Here is a 22192-nt window from a genome sequence, read left to right as displayed (position 1 = left end):
TAGACTATACACAGCGGGATAGTAATCTACCAATATATAAACTAAATATACCACGCCTTATTGTATCATTTGATAGTTTACGAGCTTTTTAAGAAACTTACATGTTTAGATAATTTCATTTGATATTATTTACACTTGATGTTCTTGCCCCGTTGGAACGCGAGTGATACATGTAAATTAAACGATAAAACATTTTTACAAAAAACTTGTCAAATTTTAATGAATATTTGATTAATTCCTTACAAATATAAGTCTAAAGGTTCCGTCACTGTCCAAATGCGTTAACATTTAAAGGGTCATCATTTATTTAAACCTTTAATAGTAATACATTTAAAAGTTACATAAATATAATATATACGTGTATTATATACGTGAACGGTTTAGATAACAGCATCGTGATATCGTTCAATATTAAAACTTTATTCCTCTTAGACCAAAAACCTTCTTCACCGCATGATATGCTTTGTTTTACATGAGTCATTGACAAACCAATTTGTGTCATTTCCAACTCTTGGGTGTTTATTATTCAACCATGGTACTCGCAGATACTTCTATAGACAACGACCAACAATAGCTTTGCAATACACCTCATAAAGTAGCAAAATATTGGTGCGAACCGAAGTTTAGAATTGTTATACATACCTATCTTGTTAATTTTACAATAATTTTTATAAAAATCCATAAAAAATCGATACATTTCCGGAGAATCGTTTCTTATTTTTCACCTTTTCTTTGTTGTCTATTGACTAACAGACATCTGTAACTCAAACATTAATTCTTAAATAAATACATAAAATATTATAGTTCATACCGATATTTTATTTTCAGTCTTTGCTAGTTGCGTGTGGAATTCATAAGGTATTTTATATATTAGTCGTTCCTTTTATTTTGAAGTCGCAAATCACCCAGGACGTTCAGAATAAAATAGTTACCGTCAGTTTACATGTACATGCTAATGTATTCAATCTCTTTTATGTTTAATTATTCATGATCACGAATATTCATCAATGAGTACGTGTATATTGAGATTTTCTTAACGTCAAATATGCTAGCTAGTCCAGTTTTTATACAAATAGTAATCAGAAAAATAGTGACATCCTGTTTATAAAATTATTAACCAAATGCTTAATCTAAATGCTTAAGGACATACATGCTAGTTTCTTTATGCACGATTAATAATATTACACAGTATTACACAGTTATTCAGTGTGTTTTTAAAGATAATATAAAATATACATTTTATTTTACTTATTGAACTCGTAAATAATTATTGCGTGATTAATAATATAACATGCAAGAAGCACTTATTTTTTGTTTTGTGTGCTATATCTTTATTGCAATTTGAACGATTTTATGTTGAATCGGTAAATAATTTATGTAAAATTCAACGTTTTCAAAAGATAACAGTATATACATTGTGTTTAGTTGTGGTGTAAATTTCAATGACATCATATTCCTACTGGACATGCCCTTTACCAACTAGACATGCGCCCGCTTGGTTATGTTTACATTTGATGGCCTACTAACGAAATGAAAACAACCGAAACGGTATGCCTTTGAACGGCAATGAACCAATAATCTTTTAAGTCCGATTGTATTGTTTCACTTTCGAGACTGTATAAAGTCGTTGATACGTATTAGCGTTCTCCATTCTATCAGATATAAGGCGAAAACACATTGATCAGTAATTTGACGGATCTTTCCTTTAAACATTCCAGCAAGCGGGCGCAATAAATATAAACATACTAATACTTTTACTCCATTTATAATATAATCAGAGTTTAGCGGAAAGTGCAGAATACAACTAATTTTGTGCCCATATTTTTTGATCATGTACTACTGCGGCTATATATTTTACATACGTTCTACACAACTACTACTTTAGCTTATCCAACTTTACTAACTGTGTGTCTGCTATTTACAGTAATGCTGTATGTAATTTCTGTTATAGTTTTGGGATGAACTTCTTACCGCGCGTTCAGCATGTCGGACACTATTGAAGTCTACAAAAGAGCCACCAAAGATCTCAAAGTGGAACCCATCAGATACGAATCAGATACCGACTCTGAACCGGAAACGAACTCCGCGCGCTCCTTCGGAACTCCTCGGTCAAGTAGCGGAGACTCCCCGCGCTCCTTCGGAACTCCTCGCTCAAGTAGCGGAGACTCCTTTCGCTCATTCGGAATTCCTCGGTCAAGTAGCGGAGACTCGTCTACACTTACCTCACCGCGCGCAAATCTTTTGTGGGACCACGGGTTTGATGTTTCTGAAAGCGCGACCAACCGCAAGTCACCAGAAGAGCGCGAGGCAGAGTGGCGAAGATTTAATCGAACTGACGATGATAAAATAAATGCTGATCTTTACAAGAAACTTCAAGAAATGGCACTTGAAACAAATGGTCATGAGAGTTATTCACATCAGACTACTCATAACTTTAACTTTCAATCAGAATTGCCGGATCTGATTGCGTCGGCATCGCCACGTGTAACTTCTCTAGGCTCAACTCAGGAATCTAAAGCACTGCCCGACGACCCAACACCGCCATTGCCCGATTCGTCTCCACCGGAACTGGCCGTCTTCCCAGCGACGACTCCACCTCCACTTCCGAGCCAAGGTCCACCACTCCGATCTTTCAGTTGGCCACCGACAGATGAATACATTCTAACCGATCAAAGCGAATTCTATGTTCAGGATGAAGTAAATGGGACAGAGTATGTAACCGACAGTGCTGAAAACGCACATAGATCAACAAGTCCTGACGACAAACCATGTATCATTGATGATTCTGATGATTGTCATTCGGATGACGATGATAATGACTCCTACATAGATGATGAAGATAACAGTGACACGAATACACTTGGTGAACATGAAGACTATGACGGAATATACAATACTAAGACACACACAATTTTGCAAGGCGCAAATGATTGCGCGAGCTCAGAATCAGACGAAGAGTTTGCAAAAGTATTACAGCAACTTGAACATTCCGATGATCTTGAATCCGAATTTGACGCCATTCTTAGAGCGCTTAATACTGAGACGGACAAACAAGAGACATATCTTCATCGATTAGCAGATAGGAGAGATAGGTACGGTTTCATTCTCTCTCCTGTTGTAGAAGCGCCATCACCATCTCCATCCACGATGTCTAACTGTAGCAACCTTTCATGTGTATCACCAGACCCGTTGGGTACGTTCAGAATGTCCCCGGGGCCGGGTTATTCACGATCGGATATAGATCTATCTAGCTTAAGAGTTAAGTCTCCACAGGAAAGTACGCGATTAATTTCGCCCCTAGGCTTTGATCTCGAAAAAGACCATACTGTGCCAATTTATCAATTGTGCCAAGCGAAAAAAGTGATATTGATACCAGAGGATAACTGTGGATATGGATGGGAGAGCGGTGATGACTTGTTGAGTCCCACCGGAAGTACAGAATGGGATCCAGATGAGAATGGTGGACTAAGCACGCCGCCAGTATCTACAGGCAATATTCACCTTTCTCAGTTTGGTACAAGAATCGGTGGAGGTTGGAGACTTCCAGACAAACCAATTTATGAAGATGTTGGAGAAGAAGATAGTGATACGACAATTGATGGGGATGAACAGAGTGATTCCAGTGATACTATCGATAGTGATTCACCTACGTGGGAGAACGTAAAGGAAAATCAAGAAAGCACACAGATGGGCATCATTCCCGACACAGATACACGGACTCTTGATAAATTATCATTTTTAGAGGAGGAGATAAGCAAGGTCGATGATGAGATTCAGCATTTAAAACAAAAGAACGAACAATTTCGTGATCAAGTAAGTGAATTAGATATGGATCTTAAGAAAATAAATCAAGACATAGAAAGTGGAGATATTGACAAGGATGTTAGCATTTTATCTTTAGAGAGCAGCCTGAACGATAGTTACAAAGGCTTTAGTCAAGAGCTTTTTAAAATAAACGCAATTGGTGTTGATGAAAAGCAGAAAAATGAAAATTGTAAATCAGCAGACGACTTAACGCCGATAATAAGAATGAATTCTTGCCAAGCAGGAACGACAGAAGATGAAAACGAACGCTCCGACGATGACATGGATGCAAGTGATGAATATAGCGACTCTTATTCGGACTCGGATTGCGAGAACAATACAACTGCTAACACTGCGTTTGGTTTATTAAAATTGAACCAACGAGAGTCAACCGTTGAGGAAAGTGAGAAACTCAAAGATTGTGACGTGCTGACTCCGAGGACAGCACATTTAATATTTGGTGGGATGTATCTCGATGAATCTGAGTCGTCGTATGATTCGTCATCATTGTCCTCCGACGATGATGCATATAGTTGTAGGGACATTTACGATAGTCATAAGACGGAGTTGACAGTTAAACAGTATACATCTGGAGATTCCGATAGTAATGCACCAGACAAAAGAAAGTCTGAGGGCGAACAATTTACATCAAAACACCAAACGCAAGGTATTATATCCTTTCGAAACAGTTCGGTGAAGCCAAATAGCTGTGACCCGGAAAATAAGACTGTCAAATCACCATTAGTTATTTATAGTCCGCTTGATTACGGCGTCCTGGATACAAAGATAGAACCTACACTAAGAAATGATATTCGGAAATCGCCAAGAATCTTTGGGAGATATTTAGCAGAAAAGGATGAAGATGTTATAGAAAAAGTACGCTCTCCGGTTCCTAATAACACTGTTTATGAAGAACCGACTCAGGAAAATAAACCGAATCATGATGACAGCAGTGCTATGAAAAATGCCCACGTATATAATGAACGTGAACAACTTGAAATATCATTTAGAGATATAAATATTAAACACGCTGAAAACCGGTCTAAACCAGTAAAGATACACGTTGGACACCTTGCCAGGACCGGCTCTGCAAGGTTAAAAGTTAAACGAGGATATGTCCATGAATTATCAGCATTATTCGATCACAAATCTGAAGCTCAAGAAGATCAACGAAGGCCAGTTATTTCACGATCGGAAGACATGAGGACGCATATACCTGCAACTGGAAAACTAACCCCAAATGAAAGGTTAATTATAACAAATGCGAATGATAGAGTTGCACACTCAATGCCTCTTGTAGATAATTCGGGAACAGGTGAATTTGAGGTAAAACAGCTGATTGACCCATTAGATACAGGCAAATTCGAAGTTACACAGGATAAGAAACTAGGTAGGTTAGATACAGGTGAAATCGAAGTGACTCCGTTTACTAAAGTAGATAAGTTTGCAAAAGAAAATCCCACCATTGGTGCAGGTTGTATTTATACGTCTCAATTAAAACGGGTGAATTCATTTAATGAAGATCAAGAGAAATGCATACAGTCTTCTGACTTAAGCGCTGATGAAGATAATGGGTCTTATGATGTAGATTTTGAACAAACATCTGGTTCTGACACTGACTCTGAACATTCTATGGAACAAGCATTAAACCTGTACAAGGAGCACCTGCATCAAACAGAAATGGAAGAAAGCCCCGAGTGCTATGTAAAAGAGACCAGTCAATATCTGCTCGATGAGATACATATGGCACCAACTTTAAATGATACTGTAACGGTTAATAATAGAAATGCTTGCGAAAACCAAACACACACCGACGAAGAAGAAATACCAGAAAGCATTGATGGAAATTCTTCTGATCTTAGCTCAGACCAAGAACTACACAACGAGTTTCATTTGACAGGTGACATACTTCATCCTAATCCAGTAGTGTCAAATATAACTTATGAAACTGACAAAATGAATGAGTCGAAATTACTTAAGGAATCACATAAAAGCAGAAAGGCAGCATCGTGGCACTTCCCAGAGAGGAAGTTGGCAACTGTTGAACATGACACTAAAAAGGATGAGAAAGGAAATCTCATAAGAGGAAAAGGCGTACTGTACGATATAATTGCTCGTATTAATGCAACCGATGAAAAGGCGCTCAAACAGAACGACACTAAAATGGTAACTGCAGAAACACAATCCGTATGCGATATTACTAAATTAGATTCAGATTCTAAAACCAGTGAGGTTTCTCGACCAGAACACGATCAACTCAACGAAAAGAAAGAACTATCGATAATAGCAATAAATGAAGCAGGGGATGGAAATAATGCACCTTCTATGATAACCATGAACAATAAGACAAGGCGTGATAAAATACAGGACAGTAGCCGCTTCATTACATATAAAACTAATGGGGTTTTGTACAACATCATAGATCGCATTAATAAACGTTTCATTGACAGTCAAATCGAACAAGGACCACCAAAAGACGAAATGGCTTCTAACAAAAGTTTACACGCAAACGATGAATGTAGTTGTTCAGATAACAGTAGTATGTGTGAAAGAGTGCCTTGCAAACAATTTGATACAGGGACGTTAGAAGATGATAATGTAGTATGCGATAATCAGTTTGAATCTGAGATTATGACGCATTCAACACCGCATTCATTTAAAGTCAATGAACATAGTCAAAACTATAAACGGTCAGTGCGAGATAAACTGAGTTTTGCCAAACAAAACAACAATGATTTCGATATACGTTATCCAGCGTCTTTAAGTCGAGATCTTTACGGCTCATACTGCCGACTAAATCACATACTTTCAGATGGCGAAAGCGAATGCGATGAAAGGGAAACGACTACGGAAACCTTATCAACGACATCAAGGCGAAGTAGCCAGCAGGGATTGTCTGGTGAAAGTGTATATTGCACGAAATTACAGGTAGATAAAGCTACACAAGGAACAGAGTCAGTATTTAAATCACACGGCACATTCCAATCAGATGTTAAATTTAATGATCGAGCTTTATTTTCGCATAGCCATTTATCTAGTCACGACAATGAAAACGGCAATAATGTATACTTAAGAAGTTTACCTCCACCCTATGATGCCCAAAATAAAAGCATGGGCGAATTTGAATATACTCGCTACGATGTCAAAACGCCTTTTTTCCCAAAGGTGGAACGTAACCGTATTAAATGCGGATTGAGTGCGATTACAGGATTGAAAACCACTGACGCGGAACCTGCATGCGGCGATGAAAATAATACATCTACTAGTGCATATCGTTGTGCAGAGGTTAACTACGAAAAGAAATGTAGCGATGCGCGAAGACGTAAACACCGTGATCATTTAGATGAAAGTAGTAGACAAGTACATGTATATGATATAAAAGTTAATGACGCTGAATTAGCGTTATTTCACTGTAATTCGGATGTGAAATCGAAGCATTTGAATCCGTCCGTCAACTGCGATGATGACCGCAATATTTCGTGGGGAACTGACGTTCGCGGAATGAAGATGACAAATGGTTCCCGTCCAACGTCGTTAGGCGTTAAGCAGCCAACGGACATGACGACAAAAACGTTAACTAGTCGGATCTCTAGTGTTGTAAATGGTGATGCGTCAAAAAGAGATAAATTATCGGACAAACCTGAGAATTCAGCGGTTAATTCTGAAGATATATCGCATGCACAACACTCCACGCCGACGCCTAAAGGGGATAAATTAACATGTGAAAATTTACATGAAGAAAACAAGAATACTCATTCTAGTAGCGATGCGCATGCTCGCACATCAGTTGTTATTCAGACTCCGGGCTACCAACATGTGCTTGAAGATGAGAACGGAAAATTACGGTTTTGGCCGTATTCGGATTTCGTAAATAGTGATAAGTTACCTGTGAAACTGCATAGAGCGAAGAAAGGATTGCACTTGTCAGTTGGTAAGGGGATGAGTGGGAATAGGCGCAACATGACTGTGTTACAGACCGGGGAACGCAGCGCCGAGAGGCCGGAAACGAGGGCGGTGCGAAAGTTTCATACCAGCACCGTGGCTCCCGGTGATGAGAACGCTAGGGAGGTAATGACGGCACATGGGGACGCGGTTCAGTCAATTCTGCTGCAAGATAAAAATGGAAACGCGATTTCCGACGAAGAGCTGGCCAAAATACTCCCCAAGATAGCGGAATCGATAAGTAAAATGGACACTAAGAACGCTGAAGAAATATTACCCGGGATTACGCAGAACATAACGCAGTTGCAGAATGGAGGTAATTTAGTGATAACGACCATGACACGGAGGCTAGACGAGGATGAATCTTCTTCCGGCCAGGCTTCCCCTGCGCCAGATTACCCTTTGTTGGACGCAGATGACGTGGAAAACGGGACAGTGTATTTGGTTCGAGACTCCAAGGGTGGACTTTTTTACGTCGAGGATGTAACGAGTGAAACTCAGGAAAGTGCGTATTTCAGTTCAAGTCGGAATAACTCGGATAGTCTTAGCGATGGTGCCTATAGTCCAGTGATGGAACGGGGTTCAAAATTGCAGTCTACGGGAATAAGTGGAATCGACCATAAGACGGCCCACGAGATATTATCGGCGATGTATGGCGATGATGTTCAAGAGTTGACCGAAAACGAGGAAGAATGGAGCGAACGGACGTATGAATTTGACATTCCGAAGAAAGGCACAGAATACAGTAAAAGTTCGTTTCGGCCCCAATATATGGTGGAAGAGCCTAGTAATGCGATACATCAAGATCATTCCATCCAACTGGAACATGCGCAGTCTGCGTATCAGTCAGCCGCTAGGGGTGGCGCGTGGATCTTTGACGGCGGGATGGCACAGAATTACAGCCAAATGACGCAATATCCGGTCGGCGGCGACGACGCCGCGAGTATCTCCACTGCCTCTGTGAAAAACGCCGATGCCACCGGTACCCGAGTCATAGAGAGGTACACGTTGGAGACTGAGACAACGGACTATCCGATGATACCGCTCCCACTACCGGTACCACTCCCGCAGCCGCACATGTTATCAGCGTCGGCTCAAAGCACGACGGCGCCCGGTCAATACTCGTTAGTTTCAGTAGATGTAACGCCAATGGCGAAAACGGAAAGGACACATGCGGCCATTGAGGGTATAAAACCCCAGGAGAGCAAGGAGATGCCAATATACAAAACAGTAGCAACAATTCAGACCGGCGGGAAACTACCTGCCCAAAAGACGGAACTAGACGATGAAAAAACAAATCAATATAAGAAATATAGAATAGTTTCTTCAAAAGCAACTGAAAACAAGTCGTCTGCTATGACGTTTAACGACGTGGACTATAAATATTCCAATGAAAATGTTGAATATAAACGAGTGCCACACGAGACTCAAAACGAAACTGAAAACAAATCGTCTTCTATGACATTTAACGACGTGGACTATAAATATTCCACAGAAAATGTTGAATACAAACGGGTGCCACACGAGACTCAAACTCAGTTTTTCGTGCGTAATTCGACTCACGTTGTTCCGCAGAGTAGTTCTTCCTATCGAACCGAAAAGAAAATAGAATTAGGAGGATCAAGTGATAAGAAGTATAAGTCGGAAATTCAAGTCCGCAATGCACCGGAAGTGGCCGAGGAGAGATACGCGTACGACGATATGCGAGCGGAAATGGGAGCTCAGCAGATGAACTCAACTATGAGAGCACCGGAAGTAGCCGAGGAGAGATACGCGTACGACGATATGCGAGCGAAAATGGGAGCTCAGCAGATGAACTCAACTATGAGAGTGGTTCGAGGAAGTTATCTCATCAAGAACACACTCGACGATGTGGACGCTACTTTGGACGATAATATCAACATGTTTGACGGAAAGTTCGAGCTCTGCAAGGACAACCCCATGTACCACAGCGACGAGGATCTCCGAATGGACCGGAGGCGATCAGCGGAGGAGCGCTCCCGGCGGCAGGAGCGCTTCAATCGGGACTTGAGTCAGGACATAACCTTCGAAACCGTGGATAAATACTCAAAGACAAAAACTGGTAAGTTTCTGCTTGATATTTTGTTGCAGTATGTATGTACAGATACACGTTTTTTGTATAACATTTAATAACATACAGTGTTCACTTCACATGCTCCTTATAACACTTTTATGCTACAATGAGAAATATAATAAACAAATCTTTAACATCTGCACGCAGTATCAAGTTATGCTAAACAATATATTGTGTTTTAATATATTGTGTATATGCTTAACAAAATATATTGCGTTTTTGATTTGTTTCAAATTATTATCATAGGACATGTTTTTCCTACAAAAGCGTAACACATTTGGTAAGAAAAAACAAATAGCTTTTTGATTGCTTTTTCAACTTGAGGTCTTATAGCTGCCAGCCATTTGATAACCAGTTTAAATGACACAGACATTACGATGAATTAATGGGCCATGATGACAACATGATATGGAAAGCATTTGTTAACCTTTAGAGTTATAAACTGAAATTAGCTAGGTCAATGAACGATTGAAGTCGACTTCATTAGCAGTTAAACTAAAATCCTCTCAGGGATACCCGAGTAAGATAGTCTCTGGGTGTCCTTATAGCTCATGTACATTTATATACAGTGGAACATCGCTATTGCGAATTCTTTGGGACCGCCGAGAATAGTTCGAATTAGTAGCGTCCGAAATTGCGATGTTATGTGTTGTATTATGCATGCGATAAAATAACTTTATACGTAGAAAATTATGTTTACATCGATATAAAGGTTATTAAATTATATATTACGGATAGTGCATACATCAATAAACTCTGCAGTTATTTGATTTTCTAGTTGCATGTTAAACAAGTCAAGAAGCAATGAACACTTTGAAATGCTTTATATCGGTTAACAATTAATGCTGATTATTAACCAGTGCGTCAATCAATTTTAATTTGGAATCTCAGAAAACAATAGACTGCACGAAATCGCTGTCCGGTGATGTACCGGGGTATACAAATGTGCAACTCTGAAATAAGATCGGACGAGTAGGTCTAACAACATTGTTGTGACAGAAATGTTGGCTCAAAAAAGAGAACTCAAATTAGGAAATTCGAATTAACAATGTGAAATTGTATTCAATAAAAAGGGGGAAATAATCGGGACCGAGAAAAACTCACGAAACAAAAGCAAATTGCTTTTTTGCTGCGAGTGTATAATAAACACATAATATGCGGCATTTGGCCGTTTGCGCATAACCAAACATACCCAAATTTTGGTTGATGATTTATATACATTAATTTTAACCTAAAAGAAATGCGCAATAAAAATATAATATAATTTTCTTTAAACAGAGGGACATTGTTATTGGGGCCTATAAATTACAGTTGCCACATTTGTTTGTGAAGTTAGCTAAACGTGGACCTAGGGTTGAAACTCATAAATTTAAAATCGAGCATACCAACTCAATTACGCCAGCACGCATAAATTAAGCATTCTCGTATTTACGACGGGCATTAAAAGTATATTGTTACAATAGCAGTGGCGGAAAATAGCTTTCGCTAGGATTTCGAATCTCTGATCCTTTAATCTGACCCTGCCTAATCTGGCGTGTATTATGCACTTGACTTTCTGTTCGAAACGTGCGAACGTTAATCTAGCGTGTGCGACAGTGCATTGTGTATTTGTAAACAAGAAAAGAACGCCTGACTAAAACATTGACTAGTATTTTGATCATTATAAGCAAAATGGGAGGGGAGGGGGTAAAATAGGTTCACTGAGGAACACACTTATGTTTTATCCTTGGGCTTTACGAATGAATTGAACAAGGTGTTCTTTATTTTTGGATACACACGACGCTCCTTACTATTTTAAGAGCTATTTAAAAATGGTTCCTACAATCTGGACTCGATTGAAATAGATATATATTTAAGTTTACTAGTATATCCCTTAAAATTACAGTTGTCTTAAAGTCCATGAAACACACGCAAAAAAATGTGATCAGGGATAAACTATCAAAGTTTGCTATTTATGCAAAGATCATATGTATCCGGTCAAAATATATATTACTGACTTCATCGCCTTGATGTAGTCGATAAGGTGTCAGGCTTTCAATAAAAACGGTCTTAAAGTAAATAGGTTTAAGGTCAACCAACGTACTAAGTCACAACTGTGTACATTTAAGTGTCATATATTATTATTTATCAACATAATGGGGACAGAACGCACCCTTAAACAAAGAAAACACGCGCGGCAGACATTTTAATACATGTATAATCGTAAACGCGGAAATGAAGTTTGCGAATGTGGTATACTATTTGATCGCGAATGATTTCAAATTATTAAATTTCATAGACGTTTCATACATTTTAAAAATGCATAAGCTAGTAAATATGTATAAAGTGGTTAATTTATCAAACAACTTCACGAGATTTGCAACATAAATCTAATACAAAAACTAGTGGGATATTTATTTAAATATGAGACTCCTATAAAAACGCACACATGCAATAAAGGTATATTCAGTGGAGCAGATAAAAGCATCATAATATTATACTCCCACTACCAATGAGTAGGATGGGCTGTACATGAATCACTTAAAGCGGCCTTTTCACGTTTTGGTAAATTGACAAAATTGATAAACATTTTTTTTCAGATTCGCAAATGTTCCTTGAAGTAATGATATTTGTGAGGAAACAGCAATACTGAACATTTACAATGCTCTAAAATATCCATTATGTGCATCTTTTGACTATTTAAAAACCTGAAAATTGAAAAGCGTTGCAACGCGAAACGATTGAATCATTTGGAGAATTCTGTTGTTGTCGTATTTTTTTGTTACTACGAGGATTGCTTATATAAGGTAAATAATACATCTGTCATGGCATGAGAGCGGATGGCCTAGTGGCTAGAGCGGTAGGCTTTTGCTCAATGGCTCCAGGGGTCAGTGGTTCGAGCCCCGTTGTGGTTTTTTTCTTTCTTTAATTGTATTCTTGTTTTTTTTTGTACTGGAGATTTTTAGATCCAATGTTTACATTTATATATATATTTAGCTTTTAATGACAAACTTCAATACATGCCAAAATATGTGAAAAGGCCTCTTTAAACCGTGAGTAGGACTTTCGTCGGCTAGTCCAGAATCTTGTTCTCTCAATAAGCTCCCCGTGCATTTAATGATTTCGAAGTAACTCACCACAACTTTTAGCCGTGAGAATCAACATGATGTGGCGAAGAACCAAGTGGTTACATTCAATTTCAATTTTATATTTGAAAGTAAAATGTCAACACACAGCATATCATTGCGACAATATGACTTTTCAGCTCCACACATTTCCTTTTGACTTCAAGGTCAAAATACTGTACTTAAGTGTCTACCTCCAGCCCTTTCATTTTATGATCAGTTTCAAACATATGCATGACGACTGATAAAAGCATAGTTGATTGTTTATTATTGCATTTGATGCTTAAAATTGTTCTATCGTATTTGTGGCGTTAATCAAAATGTTCGAATTAAATAAAATACTGCATACATCATTTAATATGTATGCAATATAAGTGCACATACGTTATATCTTTATTGTAAATATATATTATATTGTATACAAAATGTAATTCTTGAACATGTCTCAAATATTCTGAACTTGCAATAGCGCCTCAAGCAAAATCAGAAGCCCCGGACATACGTTTATTCAGAGACGTAGATAACAACGTCTCTGGTTTATTTTTCGCGTTGAAGTTTTTTACTTAATGAAATGCGAAATATTTAAGCGTGCGAGACGCGACATTGATCAGATGAAGATTTGATACATCGTTGTTAATGACAGTAGATGCATTTAAAGGCAACTCGACTTAAAAGGTTTATTTTTATTGCCTTAAGGGGAGAACTAGCGTTACCAAACAATACACCTTGCCAACGAACAAGAACGTACCATGAATGAGATGTTAGCACATGAATATTTCCATTCAATTACTGACCATTCAGTGTTTTTATTCATTTATTCATTCACTCACTCACTCATTTTTAAATCAATTTGATCAATTCATTTCTTTCCTTCATTTTTTAATTCCTCTAACTATCCTTAACTACCGTTCTCAGACATGCACTCATTCATTCATCAATGTGTTTGTTCGTTCGTTCGTTCGTTCGTTCGTTACGTAATTGCCTAATTAATTAGTTCATTCAGTTATTCATTAATGCCTAACGTTTCTTAATAAGCGATATTGTCAAACATGTAATGATGTATTCATTCTTTCATTCATTCATTCACTCATTCATGCATACATGCATGCATTCATTCACTGATTCATTCCTTTATTTGTTTTAAGTTTTTTTCATTCGTTCTATTCTGTTTTATTTTAATCTTGTTTATTTTATTCTTTCATGTTCTGTTTAGTTCTGTTTCATTCTATTTTATTATATTATATTTTATTATTTATTTATTTCGTTCATTCGTTTCTCTGTTCGTTTGTTCGTTCATCCGTTTCTTCGATCGTTCGTTCGTGGGCTCACTGGCTCGTTTGTTTGTTCATTCGTACATTATTTTTTCAATTAGCAATCCTTTTTCGTCATTGTGAAACATCTGGACATGTTCCATGTTGGTGTAAAATTTTAGCGTATTTGGTATGCTTACCGCATGTAATTTATACAAAATATTTTGAAATATTCGGAGATAAATTGAAGACGAAATATATCTTGAGGGACATGTGATGCCCATACTTATGATCTTGTCAGATTATATGACAGTAACCATAAATTAGAGTGTAATTAACGACTAGAACTGTGACATTTCGAATGCGCTTGATATTGCACACCGAAATGCATCCTTTATTTACTCTTGTGTTTTAACTGGTTCTAATGTATACAAATCTGATTATATATATATATATATATATATATATATATATATATATATATATATATATATATATATATATATATATATGATCGGACCGTTTTTTTAAAAGGAACCAGCATTACAGTGTCATGTTGCTTCTGCCTTGCATTTGCACGGAATAATAACGAATCGGAGGATTTTTGTAAAGAATCCTATATATGCCATGCATTGACATGGTGTTATGTTATACAGTAATGAGTATCGAAGAGACAGTTGGACTGAAGCTATTTTAAACATAATTAAATCCTTTTTGGTTACGTTCATACAATATATAATATATAAGTAAACAAAAACTATTGTGTTTTTCTACTTACATTTTTGTCTTGTTATTTTGTAAAACAAACGGACAATTTTGAGAATTTCGGGAGAGGTGTAGCAGCTGGGGTGAGGGGGATGGCAGCTAATGCCGAGTGCCTGTGATGTATATCACATATTTTTATCTTTAATACAGTAATGAGTAACGAAAAAAATCTGGGGTTAAGACATGTTTTAAAAACTTGAAATCCTTCTTGGTAACGTCTATACAAGTATCAGACTATTTCACGTGAAGACCACAATGCACCAGAGGCAATATGGCGGGGCACTGCGATAACGACTTGTGTCATCTTCAGGTTTTATCTCCTGTTTCAATGAAGGCCTTTGATACGTCTTCATAATATTCGCATTTTTTGGTCCTAAAGATGTTGTCATCGCGTCGGATTTACTTGGCGTATATCCATCATTGTTGTGTTTTGTATAACACGTGCTGTTGGAGATGCTGACATAATTTATGTATTGCTTGCACTATTTAAAGGGGCCGTCCAACAGATTTTGGCATGTATTGAAGCTTGTCATGAAATGATAAATATATTGATAAATTTAAACATTTGAACTAAAAATCTCCAGTATAAAAACAAAAAAATACAATTTTAAAAAAAGGAAAAAAAGTAACCCTCAACAGGGTTCGAACCACTGACCCCTGGAGTCCTTGAGTAAAAAACTCTCGCCTAGGCCACTCGACCATCCATGCTCATTCTCAGAGAGGATGTATTGTTTACTTATATCAGCAATCCCAAAATAAAACGACAACAGAACTTTCCAAATTATTCAATCGTTTCGCGTCGCGCGACGCTTTATAATGTTCAGGTTTTCAAATCATCAAAAGATGCATATAATAGCTATTTAAGAGCATGGTAAATGGTCTGTATTACTATTTCCTCAAAACTATCATAACTAAAACGAAAATTTGCGATTCGGAAACAACTTTTCTTTAATTTTGTCAATTTACCACAACGTGAAATCTGTTGGACGGCCCCTTTAATGAGAACGCATGTGCTTCTATCGACGTTATTTATGTAGTTTAACACGTGCACATTTGCTACATCCTATTTTCGCCTCATTGTTTAATATTGCTTTCCGTTGTTAAATGGATGTAACTGTAAAATAATATAAGCCTTACGCGTGCATGACCGATATTTATCATATTTCTTTTTGTTGCAAGAGAAGGAATCTCGCCATTTATATTAAAACATTTAGACATATTGTATTGCGAGCTCTTTTGCTGATTGCAGCACACGGTTTACAAGATGCGGTTCAATTTTATTTGTTGAAGTTGTTGTTGCCAGCGCAACTTGTCCTGCATACTAGTAATTATTCATACTTCCAAGTTGTAAGGCGTGTCAGTCCGAATGATTTAAGATTATCAAGTAAATCGTATGCTGTTGGTACATTATTTTGTTAAAATATTTAAATGACCCTATGACCACAAGCTCTGACCTGCAGGGTTAATAGAAAATGCATCTGCGACACGCACGTTGGGGTTTAATTTAACAAGAGATATACATATTGACAACATTTTTCAGTACGAATACTATGCATTTCTAAGCATAGACCTACGGCAATGTGTTCCGTTCGTAATAAAAGATTTGTCTTGTTTCTTGTGTCTAATGAAATTGGCCGTTACCTAGCGTGACATAACACCCATCGTATTCAATGAAGCAGTTATAATGCCAGTCTCAATAACAGTTTTATGTGGCAATAAAAACGTCTCGGGGCGTACATTTAAGGTGTGAGTGGATCAGATAAGTATACGTCAGCGTGCCTTTCATCTGAATTGTTAAAAAAAAAACCAGTGAGGTCGGTAATGCATACGAATGTGAAGGTACAATTAGATAGGGGTGATTTAAGTCAGTGTCATACAGTTTATCAGAAGCATGCAGGGGAGGTAACAACACTTTATCCAAACTCTTCGCAGCGTAAACCACTCCAGGATTAACCGCAAAAGTAAAATCCTCCAAGATTCCAACACACATCAATGTAGATTGTAAACCGTTTCTCGATTTTTAATGAAATAAGAAAATACTTATTAGTAATTATTCCAGATTTTGAAGAATTTTACTCCATATGGCACTGACTGAAAACAACTGGAGATCAGTGTTAATAGGTCTTCAAGTTTTTGCACTTTATTTGTAGTGACATCCCTCTGCTATGAAAACACAAGCAAGTTATGCACCATAACAATCTAGAAGTAATACTTAAGACCGTTGGTTGTTTGGTTGTTGGTGAGCGGGGGGGGGGGGGGGGGGGGCGTAAAAGGGGCTCATAATTGTATGTGTATAAACTATAAACTGTCCATGGACATCTGGTACTGCTGTTTTGCATTCCTAACAGTTAAATATCTTTCCAGTAAAACGGGAACCAGAGCGCCCCCGGCAAAGCATCAGCGAGCTCCTGCTGGATCGCCTGTCGCTCATCGACAGCCGCCACATCCGACAGACCATCGACGTCAAACACGACCATGAGGATATTTACGGCGATCCGAGGTTTCTCCATGCGGACGGCGAGGCTTCATATGGCGGTTCCAGTACCAGCAATTTCGACACCGTTGGTGAAAAAGTGGATCTGTTGTTGAAAGACGGCAAGGCGTACATTACGGTCAAGGTTACGGCTGAACGTGTAACGCCTGTTGACCTTGAATTTAACGTGTGGCGTAAAAACCAGGCAATCGTGACAAGGACTATTGAAGTTGACCTCTTAGCAACCGAAGAACGCAGACGACTTTATTATAAAGTTATGGAGAGCCATGGCGGCGGCGGAAGCGGGTCGTCACGTGGTTCATATCGCGCAAACGCACACGAAACTGTCTTAGATGGTCCAGAGACCCTGGCGTTGTTCACTAGGATTCTAGGGGCGGCAGAGGGCGAGGGAGATAAGGAGGACATTGAAGTGAGGACACGACTGGGCAACACGCGGTGGCCGAATAGCGCAGGCGCAGATATGATGTACTGAGGTGGTAACGGCAACGTGTGATTAAGAACAATTGAAAACATAAGTGTTGTGCCATTATAATTTGTTCGTTTGACGCGTTTTATAGAACGTCTGTTTCGTTTTCGGAATGTTTTTTTATGAACCTTAATTAACGACGAACGGTGAAAATAAATACCATGTTATATAAAAGTGTTTTAGTTACAGATAAACGTTCAGTACAATTATTTTGTGTTCGTGTGATACATACCTAATCTGTCAGACAGATGCATTGGTTTGAAATTGAAATTATTATTTTACAGCAATATGGGCTTATTCTTTCTATTACAATATTTATCAACTAATAATTAATTGCAGTTATGCGTTCAACTGTCCGAATACATGTTTATTTATTATCGTTTCACAAAATACTTTTATTCCATTTCTGTAATTAAGTGTTCTTAAGCATTCATGTGTGTGTCCATAAAAAACTTTCACATTCTAACTCTATTGAGTCTCGCTCTAGGAAAACAGGCCTTAATGCATATGCGAAAAGTGTTGTCTCATGTGCAGTCCGCACAGGCTTAACAGGAACGACACTTTTTGCTGCAAAAATCATATTAAGGCGGACTTAATTTGTCATACCTGATAAGCCTGAGACGACAATGTACACACGAGCATTAAACCCCCGTTTGACCGAGTGATAATTAGTGTTTAATACCATAAATATTATTACCTCATGTATACTTTTCACTATAATAATGAATAATGAACAAACGCGAAAATGTGTGGTGTCATTATAACACAAAACAGTGACAAGAGACAAATATCACGTGTCTCTATACAGTTATCACACCATATCTCTTATTTTATGTACATTGTAGATATATAATTTTTTTAATATTTTACCATATGTAAGGAAACACTTCTAATAGTACCACGTATGATGCTTTTGTGATATTGCTGTGAAATTTGTACGTCGTTTACATGTATCTGTATGCCAAACGATTTACTCTTAGAACTACTTGTTGCCTGTGATGTTTCAAATGTATATAACTGTGGTTTGATTAAACCTTTGTATATAGTAATATTGTGCTTACATATATATTTGTATATATAAATACAAATAAATCAAGCGTCTATCGTTGTAAAGAAAGAATTATGGATGCATATGTGCTTATCATGATTGTAAATATTATATATACATTGTAATACAGATATTGCGTATTTGATTGTTATTCATAATGTATTACATTACATCATTAATGTTTACTATGTCTCTAATATTTCTGTTTTTGGTAGAGTAAAATGTGTTTTATATTAAATTGTATTTCGGAAAAAGGATACATCAGCAATAATTTCGAAATCTTGACCTAGTTTGCTACCACACATGTTCATTTTAAACACGATTAGTGGATGTCTTACATTTATCAGTTTTTATTACAAGGTTACAAATACATGTCTACAAACTTTACTTTAATGTATAGGTCTACGTATTACAATGGTTGCTCAAATCAGTTAAACATGTTTTCATGATAAATTTAACCTTTCAAATGGAACGTTTAAAATAAAACTATACAGTCGCTTAGATCGTGTTAGAGCTAAGAAGCATAGTTGCATAAAATACATTATTTATTCTAACCAACATACGGTATAATGTTATGTTTTATACTACCGCTTGTTATATTGATTGCAATAAATAATAAAACAGCATGTTTAACTCCGTTACTTCAGTGACTGAACATTCATATTTAGCCCTACAATGTTGTTCAATTATTGAAATCCACTAAAGTACCACATACATTCAGGTTTCTCATTTTGCATTGTTATAAATTCTGCTTTTCAAATGAACTGAGGGACTTGTTCACAGATTGGCAAAATGACAATTCTTCATAAAAAATGTCATAGATTAAAACAGATTGCGAACATACATGTAGTTTAACAAGAAAAGCAACGCTCCCGAGTATGAAAAAAGTTTCAAATATCGATTAGTTTGTGGATAATCATCAATCTTAATCGATCATTATACATCGTTTTTAAACGTTTTTGATCGTTAATTTTGCAAACAGTGTATTGCCAACATAGCGTTTAAACTTCCCCATTAATTAAAAAACATGGTTAAGTGTTAGAATTTAAGCTTTTCCTTCGAGTGGTTATGGGTTCAAGCTCCAACAATGGAACATTTTTAATCGTTTTATTTGTTTCTAGAATTATTTAAAACTATTCAAAATACAAACAATCTTAGAACAAGCCCCTTTTAACTTTTCACGGATTGGCTTAGTATGTCTTTAGTGAGTTTTGTCTTTTTTTCAATAAGTCATTATTTTAGTTTCTGTGTCTGTCAATATGTGATGAAACAATTCGATTTGGTACGTCCTCATTCTATGAACAAGGTCCTTTACGAGTACCAACTTCAAAGGCTGGACGTAGGAATAAAATCCACGCCACATTCATTCTTGATGAGTATACATAGGTATTTTCAAACACATTGTTGACACTACATCAATGAATTATTACATGTAGCATAAACTACAACTGCGTAACAAACCATTGACAACAACGCATCGCGCGACCACTGGACGATCATAACACAATGTCATGATACGCCTAACTACACAATGCACGATCACTTGTCAAACAAACACAAACCATTCGTGAACGACACACATGTTTAAGTGAATTGTTTTGTTATGATGATACGATTAAACTGGATTTAAACTAAATATGATTTAGAGCAGACAATGTATACATGTATTTTGTTAATAAGAATACTTCAAGAGCCATACCTCAGCAGATCTGGAGATCTAGCTGATTATATGCCCTTTGATGATATCCAACAATTATTGCCATCAAGTCTGATGATGATACAATTAAAGCTAGAGTAGGAGAGAGAGATCAGACAAATTTTGCAAAATTATGAAAATTCAAGAGCGATAATTAAGAAGTGTTTCAGGCGTTTTGGCCGGTTATAGAACTTGGTGATGTAATTACCAAGCATGGTCGCAAAGTTCACTGCAATGATGATACTTATTTTTGTTCTGATTTTGAATCATTCGGTTGACATAATTCGGAAGCTTTACGGGTGATCTGGCTGGTTATCGAACTAGGCAGCGATCTTTTATGCACACACACATTATCATAATCAAAGTAAGTTTCTTAATGATCCAGTTTAAGCCATAGAAGTGAGCGAGTGGACAGGTTTAATATGAACCTTATTTTATCATTCAAGGGTCATAATTATAAGTTCTTCAAATAATCTGATTGATAAGCAAAATTTGCAAGATATAATACATATTATCACCAAGTTTTATGATGATCCCATTTAAATGTTATTTAGAGGTTGTTTAGTTTTTGAGCGGATTTCATTCTCCTGCACGCAGTCCGATGAAGGTGTTCCCATAATACATGTTTTTCCCGTTTGTAAAACGAGCGTATAAATAGGCGCACGAAATTGCACTAACGTTGGCACACCATCAAATACATGTAAGTGGTAAAAAAAATGTCAAGGAATTGAACGCTTTTAAAAGCAGCTACAGATAAATAGCATTCGACAAACTAGCATTCTTCGTTGGAACCAGACATGCTGCACACAGAACACCGAAGCCGAGTTTTACCTGAACCTTGTGAGGTCCATAATCGAATATGCATCCCATGCACTGCATTCAGCATCAAGAAGAGTGTCATGCCGGAAGATTCGGGATTACCACATTATCAGTACAACCAGTCAGATGATTCAATAGCTGGGATGGCAACCTTTGGCTTAGCGCCGCCCCAATGTCGAGATAGTGACGCTTTATAGGATTAAAAAAAAGGATCTTCTGGCAGTGCCATCCCTCAATCCCAAGACCTCCATCTCAAGCCACAATTACCTCATTGGATAATGCCGCGCAGCCGTGTCTTGCTACGCATACAGCATAAAACGCCCCGCGAAATCGGAAGATTCACCTAAACAGAGGACATTCCACGGCACATTCCGGGCAACTCCACGACGCACACCCCTTCTCAACCTGCACGACGCATACAACACATCACAATGCATTCCAGACTACCCAGGACCCACACACCTCAGAGTTCATTTCGGACAACCGTATGACGAGCACCACACCTATTGTACTTGTTTTCTATATAATCAAATAGTGCACGTAACACCTCACAACACATTTCAGACAACCCACCCCACAACACATTTCAGACAACCCAACCTCGCAACACATTTCAGACAACCCAATCTGGCAACACATTTCAGACAACCCAACCTGGCAACACATTTCAGACAACCCAACCTCACAACACATTTCAGACAACCCAACC

The 22192-nt window shown here is 37.5% G+C and overlaps 1 protein-coding gene across 1 annotated transcript; it reads left to right on the top strand.

Moving 5' to 3' along the window:
• The first annotated feature begins 7095 nt into the window (after positions 1–7095).
• On the top strand, positions 7096–19594 carry LOC127876687 (uncharacterized). Its single transcript, XM_052422090.1, has 2 exons — positions 7096–9829; positions 17325–19594. The coding sequence occupies exons 1-2, from the start codon at positions 7306–7308 to the stop codon at positions 17924–17926; spliced, it is 3126 nt and encodes a 1041-aa protein (XP_052278050.1). The 5' UTR covers positions 7096–7305; the 3' UTR covers positions 17927–19594.
• Positions 19595–22192: the final 2598 nt, after the last annotated feature.

Source organism: Dreissena polymorpha, chromosome 4, assembly GCF_020536995.1.
Source record: "Dreissena polymorpha isolate Duluth1 chromosome 4, UMN_Dpol_1.0, whole genome shotgun sequence".
Classification (NCBI taxonomy): Eukaryota; Metazoa; Mollusca; class Bivalvia; order Myida; family Dreissenidae; genus Dreissena; species Dreissena polymorpha.
Note: the sequence above shows the minus strand (reverse complement) of the source record. Positions and strands in the feature narration are given on the sequence as shown.